The following is a 12,569-nucleotide window of genomic DNA, read 5'->3' on the forward strand; positions in this document are numbered from 1 at the left end:
CGTCTTTTTATTGGTGATGCTGACCTTGATCACTTGGTTAAGAAGATGCCTGGTAGATTCCTCTCCGAGGAAGTCACCATCTTTCCCTTTGCAGTTAATAAATATCTTGAGGGAGATACTTAGAAACTACGAAAATCATGTTTCTCCCCAAAGGTTTTCCCATAGATGCTAAAATTAGCATCTTTTGATGGATCTGGTCAGCAACAAGTTTACTATGTTGTGTGCATAATGCTAATTTTTTACTTCACTCTTCTCTTTCAGGCTTGTTCACTGAAATTCTTGATATGATAATCTTTAGGTCAATCCATGTTGCTGCAAATTATTTCACAGTTTTCTTGTGGCTGAGTAATATTCCATTACAGACACACACACACCCTCCCACACAACTTCTTTATACCCATTCCTCTGTTGATGGACATTTAGGTTGCTTCCACTCTTGGCTATTTTAAAGTGAAAGTGAAAGTGAAGTCACTCAGTCGTGTCTGACTCTTTGCGACCCCATGGACTGGAGCCTATCAGGCTCCTCTGTCCATGGGTTTTTCCAGGTAAGAATACTGGAATGGGTTGCCATTTCCTTGGCTATTTTAAACAGTACTGCTATTAACACTGGGGTGCAGGTATCTTTTTAACTTAAGAGTTTTCATTAGGTTGAGTTCCATTTCTGCCTCTGTCTAAGCACTAAAATCTGGGACACACCAATTAACCTCTCTGATTCTTATATTTCAAAACATAAAATGAGTATAACATTATATTGCCTGACTTATGGACAGTGTACGTGTAAATAAATTCACTTACCAACTCAACCAATAGTTATCAAGTGCCTACAAAGTCTAAAGAGACACTACCCCCGCCCTCAAGGAATTCACAATTACTATAATTCAACAAAACTCTTGAACTTTAATAGTAACTCAAAGAACTGAGCAACAATGGCAAAACCTTTATCAATCACAATTTTCTTCTTATTTTTTAATCAGGAAAATTGCTTTACAATGTTGTGTTGGTTTCTGCCCTACCAGAATTCTTACATTGTGGAATGTTCTAATTGTCCTAGAATTTGCTAGAACTCTCGTTTCAAAGCTTTGTTCAACATTTCAAAAAATTTATCAGTTAACTATGTTCTCATTTTTCAAACACATTTATATTGCCAGAGTAACATGTCAATTTCTGCTATTTATGTCTATATTTCTAAATAGAACTTATATTTCTATTTATGCTTTTTTTTCTATTTTTAAAGATATTACCCTTTGAATTCTTATCAGTATTTTGCTTCAGGCAATTCAGCCACTGAGTGGAACATCCAGGATCTAAATTTGTTTCTTTCCAAACCTCTTAGCCACTAAACATATGACCTCCCAAAGTTACCTATTAAATTAGTACAATTCCATTTGTTACATTTAATGACTATAAAAGACATGGTCCCTACTGTCAAGGAAATGACAGTTCACTGGAAAGGCACACAAAGAGACAGATACTTTGAATATAAGTCAACGCTTTCATAACTGCTTAATAAAAAAGGCCAAAAAGTTGGTCAAAATTTGAGGGCTAGAGAAGAGAGATTAATGATCTCAGAAAAATTCTGAATGCAGACAGGACTTGAGCTAGGTCTTGGTTCGGGAGCACCATGCTTAATGCCACCCACCCTGCCTGAAGGCTGGAGTTATGTGCTAAGTAAACACAGAACTCCGACAGCTGTTAGTTACTCTTTAGCGTACAGGCAAAACAGACAACTGTGCACAGTACTGAGACACAACTGAATCTCAGGATATAAAAACTGTCCTCACCACTGTGGCCAAATAACGAAGCACCTTGTTCTCGTTCATCAGCATCTTAATAACATCTTTTTTGGGAGCTTTTGGAATGAGAGCAAAGCAATTTTGAGCAGAGTCTTCAATTAGGCCAAAGCCATTATAGGGAGGCAACTCCTGAAGAAAAAAAGGAAGCAAGAAATAAAGCAGATGCTTGTTTTGAAAATTTCATTAAAGGTAACTATAAGTTTCTTTTTAAAGTCTGGAAAATATTTAAAAGTAATTTCTACATATTCAAATGCAATTGGAGAAAACAACATATCACATATTCCATTCCTCTTTATAGATTTTACGCCCTTGATCACTGCTCACACAAGTGACTCATGATGCTACAAAGTAACCCTCCAGACTGGACTGAGACATCACTGATGTCCACTGACCCCTTACCGCCACAGCAGAGCCTTGTCCTGCTCCCCAGCCCTGGTACTCATGGACTTGCAGCCTGGTGAGGCCCAAGGGCCTGTGACTTCCTTGTTCTGGGGTGTAGGTCTCAGCCTGGCATATCTGGAAACCATTTTCTCAGCTCACCCACAGCGCGCACATCTGTGTGTTGGAGCTGGGGGTGGGGTGGAGGCATCAGGGCTTGGTTCATGCTTCTTTTTTTCCTATTTACCTCCATACTTCTGATATTTTTATTTCTTGATTTTTGCCTCATAAAAATGAGTCATACTTTACTGAGAACTCAGACCCCCTACTGTCCACATAGGACTCCTCTTTCCTGGTGAAGAAGTAAACTCATGGAACTGAATTCCAGATGCAAAGATTATTCGGTGAGTGTGGAAGTACAGGGTGAACTTATGTTTGTCATGAACAAAGGGCTGAAGGTACCACTACAGGATGCTGGGATTTGTCAAAAACTTAAGTATTAATAATTCAGAGCTTTCCTCCCTGTCATCAATGCCAGGCAGACTGCAGCTGAATCTTTTTCTCTGACTCATTTTTGTGCTGCTTTCTCAGCAAACTTGCTTGTACCATGCTTTCACCTGTAGATATCTTCCCCAAATTTTCGAACATATTGTATTCAGCAAGTTTAACAAATTAGTCTGTATGAGCCCTGATCCATCTATAATGGGGACTCCCTCAAAAACCATGGATTCTGTTATGTTCATTCAAGGTGAAGGGCTTAGAACACTGATCCTTCACCCACCTCTGGGCTGTATGTGATTAATATGATCTGCATGGCTGGAATGTGACTAAGTTAAGTGAAGTCGCTCAGTCATGTCCGACTTTTTACGACCCCATGGACTGTAGCCTGCCAGGCTCCTCCATCCATGGGATTTTCCAGGCAAGAATACTGGAGTGGGTTGCCATTTCCTTCTCCAGGGGATCTTCCCAACCCAGGGATCGAACCCAGGTCTCCCGCATTGTAGGCAGATGCTTTTACCATCTGACACACACCAGGGAAGTGTGACTAGTGGATCCAGTAGATGGACAATGACTAATTTGTCCCAAATGCAAAACCAGTAGGCAGTGAATATGCAAGCTGCCACGGACAGAGCAACTTTGGTTGAAAGTCCCTCATGCTAAGCTGCCCATAGCACTGCCGACATGCTAAGCTCTAACTTACCTGTAAGTAGCAGAAATACAGTGGCTCAATCTAATATCAATACATGGTGAGAGCAACCTGGGTGGGGGTGCAGGGGAGGTTAAGGGGTTTTGAAATAGGGAGGTAAGCTTCTGAGCACCTTCCTGCCAAATTCCTTTTGTGTTTTAACAGGATTCCACCTATTTCCCTCAAATCGAATCTCATTTCCCTTCTTGGGATGCAGGCCTTCTCTAAATATCAGCCCTTCTGCCTGGCGCCCTGGTACAATGCTTCTCACATTCCATCATATGCCAAGCTGCTGCTTGGGTCCTGTTCCAAACTAGAGCTATTCCTCTGTGGACAACACCACTCCTACATACCCCTGTTCCAATGACCTACCCGCCAGAGTTCCTGCCCAGGGTTTTTTGTTTTTTTTAACATGTACACACACACACACACACACATACACTGAGAGCCCCTCATCCTTTAAACGCTGTGTTCAGAGGCCGGCTCCATGGCAGATGGGCCCTCCTGGCCCTGGCTTCTTCCTCCTCCCTACCAGCATGTCTCCAGATGGACCGAGTCTGAGATCTAGCTCATGTGGTCTCTGGATCCATGTCGACTTACTCCTGATCTGAGGGTCAAGATTCTCAAATCAAATATACGCACTTCATATCCAGCTCTGTCCCTGCCCACTGGCTTGACTCTGGCTTGGTGCCTCTAGAAGCTGCTAGCCTCCCATCCCTGCATCCCCACTTCATTGTGTAGAGTTTAGACGGCCAAGGGGTAATGACTGAGGAGAGCTTAAAAGTACTTGCTTCTTGGAAGAAAGCAAGCCTACACTAAGCTACGAGAGGTGAGAGAGCCATGTAAAGAAATGATGCGAAAGTGGTTCAAGCAGGAGCAGGAGCATTAGCAGAAGTCCAGGGGATAAAACAGGACCCAGAACCCTCGTAACTCAGTGATATGCAAGCGGCTCGGGCCAAGAGATGTGGGTAAAGCAGGAGCCAGGCTGGAGACACTCAATCATTTCATCCTGCCAATCACTGTCTTTTGCAAAGAGGCCGCTGATATAATTTTACACACATGCTGGCAAAATAAAGACGGGCCATGGATGCTCACACACTATTTTATACACAAACAACACACAAAGAGGCTGTGTCAATTGTTCTTCCCCCAGACAGGTGTAATAGCACCAGTGCCTTTGGTCTATGACACTGTGGGCCTTGACATGTGAGATGCTTCTGGAATTGGCTGTGTAATTCTGAAAACATGCAGTTGTCACTTCAAACTCTAAAATACGTGGCTGAGCCATTCTGAAGGCTCAAGTTTACTAGATTACTATTTTGGTGCATTAAAGACACCATGAACTTACTCTCAGATCACAGTGGACTTTGAGATGCACAGAACTGAATTCTGGAGTTCTGCCTGATCTTTATGGACAGCAATACTGCAACTAGAGAACACCATTTCTAACATCTTCAATTAATCAGGTTTTTTTTGCTCCCAATCACTTTTTAAGTGAAAGGGTTTGATAAATAGGCAAATAAAAAAAAAAACAACAAGAAAAAAATGTCTTAGGGGTCTGGAATTTAATCAAAAATTTAAAAAAATTATTAAAGTAATACACAGCTTGGAATAGAAAGTGAAATTAAAACCACACAATATAAAAAGCAGGTCCCTGGTCATCTCCCACTTCCCTCTTAGTTCCCTTCCCTCTGCCCACTGGAGAACTAACAACTGTAGATCATCTGGGGAAACATTCCTCCAGATCTTTTCCTCAGTGACGTAAGCAGATGTTGTATACAGTAATCTACAGAAATTAGTGCCACATCATGTATTCATGCTCCCTTAAAAATGTTATGGACATTTTTTTCATCCTAATATGCATAGATTTCCTCTTTTTTTTTTAACAAGACTTAGTCTTCTATGGAAGACTTATATGGATAGATATACTATAATTTATTTGGCTAACGTTCTAACACCTTATTATAAATAATGCTACAATACAGGTCCTTACACCTACCTTTTTATAATCCCTGAACCAGATTCTCTGGGTCAAGAGATAGGTAGTATTTTATTTTGGAAAAGTTAAAATGGCAACAAACAGCCTTTCAGAGTTTTCCTCACTGGGTCACCTATTAGCAGTCCAGGAAAATGCTTATTTCATCACATCAGGGCAAATGCTGGATGCTGTCTTTTTAAATCAAAAATCCTAAACCTCAGTATTTTAATTTCTATTTTCTGAAGATGAGTTGAGGGTCTTTCCATGTGTTCATTAGCTATTTGTATTTCTTCTTTTATGAACTGCTCTATTTCATATGTTTTGCCCATTTTTTAATTGGGTATTCATATAAGAGCCCTTTTTTACCTTAAACTCCTCTATCAGAAGATGAACTCTCTTACTACCCTCAGAGCCAGTGTTCCATTACCTGTTTCATAGGAGGTGGTTCCTTCTTGCTCATATCAATGCGTGGTAAATCAGAGATTCCAAATTTTTCTTGGTAATACTGCCGAGTAAATGGATCACAATCATAAATGAAGAAAGTTCTCCCGAGTATAGTGAGCGGCTTCCCAACGATGAAGTCTTTGGCCGTGTACCATTCCAACACCTCCTTATCAGAGATCTCCAGCACGCACTGAGGGAAGTTCTCTAACAAAAGACAGCAGGAAGAGAAGAGAGAAAAAGGAATGAGGATGGGAAGAAAGACAGACACACAACAGCCAGGCGTTCCTGAGAACAGAGCGGGTGTGGGCTTCAGCTCTGACCGAGGGTCAGCTCTGACCGAGGGTCAGCGACTCCTCTACGCTTCCAGCAGAACACAGGGCTGTGTATTTCTATCTGTGAACAGGACCCATAAATAACGGCCCAGATAGTTTCTGTAAAGTCTCTCTCCCATATTAAGCTTCAGATATCCCTGTTGGGTGTGTGTTAGTTGCTTAGTTGTGTCCGACTCTTTGCAACCCCGTGGACTGCCAGGCTCCCCTGTCCACGGGTCACTAATCTCAGTAGAATTAAGGCTTAGAAGGAATCATCACAAGAGAAAAGAATAAACATCCTTCTATAAAGACAGAGTACTGGATCTACGGTGGGAGGATCCAAGTCATTTAGTTCAACTCAACCGCCCACCCATTTGGGGGCTTTCCTGATAGCTCAGTTGGTAAAGAATCCATCTGCAATACAGAAGAACCCAGTTTGATTCCTGGGTAGGGAAGATCTGCGAGAGAAGGGACAAGCTACCCACCCCAGTATTCTTGGGCTCCCCTTGTGGCTCAGCTGGTAAAGAATCCATGTGCAAAGCAGGAGACCTGGGTTTGACCTGGGCTGGGAAGATCCCCTGGAGAAGGGAATGGCTACCCTGCTCCGGTATTCTGGCCTGGAGAATTCCATGAACTGTATAGTCCATGGGGTCCCAAAGAACTAGACACGACTGAGCGATTTTCACTTTCACCCACTCATTTATCCACTCATCTAACAAATTATTAGTGACCACAATTAACAATATGGATAAAATTCCTGCCTTGATGGAGGCAACATTCTGTTTGAGGCAGCAGACTCTAAACACACAAAAAACGGTTTCATTACAATTGTGATCACTGCTATGAGGGCAGTGTGATCTAGTCCTGGGGCAGAAGGCAGGGACAGTCAGTGTGGATAGTTCCAGTAATCTGTTCATCCATGGAAATCAACAGGTTTCCAAACACAGAATCAACCTTCACTATGTCTGTGAGTCTGTTTCTATTTCGTAAATAGGTTCACTTGTGTCATGTTTTAGATTCCACATATAAGTGACATCATATGGTATTTGTCTTTCTCTTCCATTATCCATTCATACACATACAATGGATATACTCAGCCATAAAAAAGAATGAAATCTTGCCATTTTCCACAACATGGCTAGACCAACACTGTATGATTTCACTTACATGTGGGATCTAAAATATAGACATGGACAAACCGACTGGTTCAAAACTAGGGCAAGAATACATCAAGGTTGTACACTGTCACCCTGCTTATTTAACTTATATATAGAGTAAATCACGTGGAATGCCGGACTGGATGAATCACAAGCTGGAATCAAGACTGCCAGAAGAAATAGCAACAACCTCAGATATGCAGATACTATCACTCTAATGGTCAAAAGTGAAGAGGAACTAAAGAGCCTCTTGAGGAGGGTTAAAGAGGTGAAGGAAAAAGTTGGCTTAAAATTCAACACTCAAAAAACTAAATTCAACATTATTCCTTCAGCTTGTATGGTCAATGTTTATTTAGATTCACCTACATTTTACCATTTTCTTTCTTTACTGCTTCTTACATCTCAGATTTTTTACTTCTGGAATCATTTTCTTTCTGTATATAAGATTTTTCCGAGTAAGGGTTAGGTCTTACTAACCTAACCCTGTAAAGGCTCTCCTGTAAAGGCTTCTTCCATCTTTCTAGCTCAAACCGGTTGTTCTGAGCTCTGTCTACATGACACACGAGTCCGGAATCAGATCACCTGGGGCTCCTGTGTTACTGTTTAAGCACTCTGAGTGTATATGACTTGTCTCCCCAGCCCCTGAAAGTGACTGAAGGACAGGCATTCTAGGTCTGGCAGCATTTTTATCTTATCCTCCACAGCACTTAGCACATGACATGGTTCTCAGAGCACTGAATTCAGTAAGAACTACCCACTGGATAAAGGCCTCTGGAAGTCGGTCAGATGCTTTAACACCATTTCTTTTTCCAGTTAAAGAAATTATTTAGCTGATGGGAGTTTAGCTTTGTCTGTCCTGCTACCACAAGACTAACTGCAACTTTCATAAAAAGATATGTCTCCTATCTTTTCAAAGGACCATACATAGGTCATCTGACTACCTCTCCATCTACCTCTGATGGAAATTTTGTTAAAATTTGGGAAGTTATGGGAGCGGATGATTACATGTTGAAAGGTTTAAACACAGGTCACATTGATAAGACAGACAAACAAGGAACCTAAGAGTGAGCTCAAGAGAGTTAGTGAGCCTTTTTCATGCCACCCTGAATACATTCCCATTCTTCCTCTCAATCATAACTCTAATGCTTGTCAGCTCCAGATAGCAGGCATTTCAGCTCATTTAAGCACCTGGAAGGCCAAAATTAGTACAGAGTCCACTGTCATGGAACTCTAGGAGGGATCTATAGGAGCTAAGTAGAACAGAGCAGGCAGCAGCTGGACTAAGCTGAACAAGGGCACCAATCCAGTTATTGCTATTTGAGAATGGAAGCTGTTAAAGCCATTATTCTCACTTCTCAAAATAAGACGGTTTTAAAGTTAACTCTTAATTTAAAAAATGATGACAATTTTTATCCCCCTTCCCCCAATCGCATTCTCCTCTGCCTCACAGGCAACCATTCTAATGTGCTGCTTTTTGGTTTTGTGTGTACTATTTACACTATTGTGTGTGTATTTTACTTTATGTAAATGGTATTGCATCATGCATCTCCTTTTTTCTACACAGCAGTATGCATTTAAGATGCACCCATTCGCTTTCTTGTACATTTTGTTTATTGTTTCTAACAACTACATATTTATCAAGGTGTACCTTCACCACATTTTGACTACTCATTCTCCAAGTGATGGAAATCTCTACCTCCTTGCCCCTAAATAACTCTGCATTTTTAAAACACACTCCGTAGACCCAGCAACACATGTGGGTAGGCTGGATTTAGCCTTCAGACTGCCGATTTGTTTATAACCTCTGAGACAAACCTCTTGCTCAATACCTGGAATTTCTTATCTCTGAGTTCCAAAAAACACAGAGTTAAAAAAAAACAATGAAAGTATTTACAGAGTTCTGTCAGCCATCCAAACATTGGTCAGTACATGTGACCAAGATGATACTCTTGTAAGAGAAAATTCTTAACTCTTAAGTCAATAACTAAAGCAAGTCCACTTATTCCAGAAAAGTAGTGACAGACAGCATGTCTCAGCTGCATTCTGTTTGCATTCTTACGCCAATTCACAAGGTTATTTTATACCAGCAAAGAAAGACCAGGGGGTGATAAAATGGGGATCCACCTTTACGAATCACAGACGTGTCTTTACCACCTGAAGTTATTCCACACAGAAACTTCCTGATTGATTAGGAAGTGGTTGAGGTGAGAAGCAAAGTCCAAAGTGCACATAAGGAAACGGTAAGCTGTACCTCTGAATGAAAACAAGACTGTTTCAGGAAATCACTAAAAACCTGACATGAAGTGGCTCAGAAGCCTTGCCCTTCCATACTTAAATAAATCTCCCACTGCTGTTTTGGTTCTGGTCCCTTGATCTGGATATCAATCATCTCTGCCAGACCATTTCAGAGACAAGCTTGGACTGAGGGGCCAGTAACGGAGGCCCCTACGGGAAAGCCTACAGAACACAGCAGGCACCTCCCGAGTGTAAAGGGGATGATCACATGACTAACTCCTCTGAGATCCAGGAAAGGTCCCAATGAATAGAGGATAAATTGAATCCCACATACTTGCATTCTCCACCAAAACCTTGGGCATGCGCTGGCGGTTCATCAGGAGGGGGAAGGGATCTCGCCCATCATTTCGTTCATGGACCTCTCGAATTTCCACCGTGTCATCCATAAGATAGTAGTGAATGATGTAGGTTCGACACTCCCCGAACATGCTGTCTGTGTCATCCCAGATGGCATAGAATCGAAGAACCTTTGAAGAACCCAAAGCAGTGACTTTAAAAAAAAATTCCACTAGGGGAGAGTTTAACTTAGCTACTTTGGCATTTATGTATCAATGATGAAAAGATTAGCTAGAAAGACTATGAAGTAATCTCAGATGGTTATTTAAAAAAAAATATTCACCAAAGATACAAAAACATCTGAAATTATAAACCAGATGTCAACAGCTGGAAAGTATTAAGTAATAGGCTTAAAAGCTTGTGCTGAGAAAGGATTCATTTTGATCCAAAATATTAGTCAGTGAAAGAGAAGCTGAATTAAAAGAGCAGTGGGCCCTTCATTCAGTGGTTTATATGTATTAATAAAGATACACGTGAATGGTTTGTATATAATTAGTATGGAAAGAATTTTCAATTATTAATCAGTATTTTAGTTCTTTCAACCTCAAAAACAGAACCTTTACAAAATAGTAACAGTCATATGACTGATTTAAAGAATGTTCTTAAAAGAACTTGGTAGTGCTATGTAGAATTTTCTGTACTAAATGGAATTACATTTCTGAGAGAAACAGCAGCAGAAAAGCACTGAGGGTGATCTCGCTGTTTTCTCTTTCCTTTTAGTACAGAGAAGGGAAGACTCAAATCTGCTCTATACACCAGCTCACAACGGGGAAGACAGGCTGGAACAGAGTTGGAAAATACCCAGAACATTCTGTACTCAAACATCAATGCATTATAACATTTAACAAGGAAGCATCTGCAATGGGAATGCTTTGAAATTATTATTTTAACATTAGAAGCCTACATATATGCAAACAGCTTTGAAACATCCCAATAATTCACTCAAGGTTTCCCAAAGGATTTTTGGAGATTAATCCATATTTGGGAAAAGAAGTGGGCGGCGGGAAATGTAAAGTTAGGGAGCAGATGGTGCTCAGGAATTACTTTAAGAGAGAAGTTTGGTGGAACTCACAAGACTCAACTCACAATCTTGTTTGAATCTCTGATATGAAATTTAGGGATTCCTGTACCTGTAACCCCAGAAAGACAGCACTGTACCTGACCAGTTAAAATACAGTTGTAATGTTTCAAAATACACACCTACCAAGACAGCTTGCTAATAAGCAGTGCCATTTTTGGGAACAAACCTACTGGGTCACTCACCTACCTGTCTGTCAAAGGTGAGAAACTGCTTGAGTTGGTCAAAGTCCGTTGGGGTCACATATTTACGGAGAGGCTGTTTCCGGAGTTCAGTGTAAGGATCGAGCGCCATCTTCTCTGGGGGATTTAGCTCAATTCCTTGACTTTCCAAAAATACCTATGTAATTCAAAATCAATAATGATTATCCTTCTTGAAGCTTCTCAAAGTAAGTGCTAAGTGATGCTGTAAAAATAAACACTAATATAATAAGAATTTCTAAGCCACTGCCCACATTAACCATTAGTTTAAAGCTTGAGCATGTCTTAGCAGTAACAAGCCTCTGAATGACCCAATTGTGTAATGTAGACAATAACTGATAATTACCTTAAGTAAAAATGGAAGATGTGGTGGCAAGGTAGCTGGCTCCAAATATGAATTCAGATCAATTAAGATTTAGGTGCCCAGGAACAGAGGGAAAACTAGGATTGCTTATATACACTTAACATAATGCTTATACATTGGGAAGCTAACCATAGTCTGAACAGTATGTAATTCATGTCAGGTATGGGGCAAGTGGGGTTCCCAGGTGGCACAGTGGTAAAGAATCCGCCTGCCAATAAAGAAGACCCAAGAAACACAGGTTGCATTCCTGCATCAGGAAGACCCCCTGGAGCAGGAAATGCAACCCACTCCAGTATTCTTGCATGGAAAGTTCCACAGAAAGAGAAGCCTGGTGGGCTACAGTCCACGGGTCCCAAAGAGTCAGACGGGACTGGGCGCATCATAGAGCACGTGGCGGCAAGCTGCACAAGGGAAAAGTTAAGCTGAAATCACATTCCCAGCTTGCCATCTCAATTAAAACAAGTATATGATTAAGTACTCCCCACCAAAAAAAAAAAAAAAGGTAAAGAAAGCAAACCCACTGGTTATTTCAGACCAAAAAATATTTCAGTCCAACAAGAAAGACGAATCAGGGGCTCAAATCTCACTAGAAAAAGTTAAAAGAAAGCCATGTGAACTTGATGTGATCTTGAATTTTATTTTGCTGATTATGAGCAAATATGTATTATTTTAAGTCACTATATATTTAAAACAACTCGATTCTTCTTAAAAGCACAACAAACTAACTTTTTTGTTGAGCACAAAAAAACAATTTCCTGGGATCTGTTTACATTCTGGAACTGGAAATTAATGTGGGTTTCTTTGGGGGATTGTGTTGTTTGCTTTTGGACAATTCCATACAAAATGTACAGAATTCAGGGACAGAATATATGGGCTCTATTATCAGTTCTGCAAACTAGCTTGTAATCTTAGTATTTAAAGTTTTGGCAGGAATGTAGAAGCTTCCTGAAGTTGACTATTCTTCCTGTCTCTTAGAAAAAAGCCCAAGCTCTTTGAAGTGGTTATTCTAAAGTGTCCCTGGGGGAGCAGAGAGAAGGGAGTGTCTTTGA

At 40.7% G+C, this 12,569-nt stretch overlaps 1 protein-coding gene across 3 annotated transcripts in view; it reads right to left on the minus strand.

Annotated features, from left to right (window-relative positions):
* The window catches only part of EFHC1 (EF-hand domain containing 1), a 36,700-nt gene that overhangs the window by 13,208 nt on the left and 10,923 nt on the right, over positions 1-12,569 (minus strand). For all 3 annotated transcript variants that reach the window (XM_020902850.2, XM_020902844.2, XM_020902856.2), the window contains 4 exons: positions 11,146-11,295; positions 9,817-10,009; positions 5,763-5,983; positions 1,782-1,922 (listed from right to left, as the gene is read on the minus strand). In XM_020902850.2, coding sequence (XP_020758509.2) covers positions 1,782-1,922; positions 5,763-5,983; positions 9,817-10,009; positions 11,146-11,295 — 705 coding nt within the window. The remainder of the gene's footprint in view (positions 1-1,781; positions 1,923-5,762; positions 5,984-9,816; positions 10,010-11,145; positions 11,296-12,569) is intronic.

This window comes from Odocoileus virginianus, chromosome 27 (assembly GCF_023699985.2).
Source record: "Odocoileus virginianus isolate 20LAN1187 ecotype Illinois chromosome 27, Ovbor_1.2, whole genome shotgun sequence".
NCBI lineage: Eukaryota > Metazoa > Chordata > Mammalia > Artiodactyla > Cervidae > Odocoileus > Odocoileus virginianus.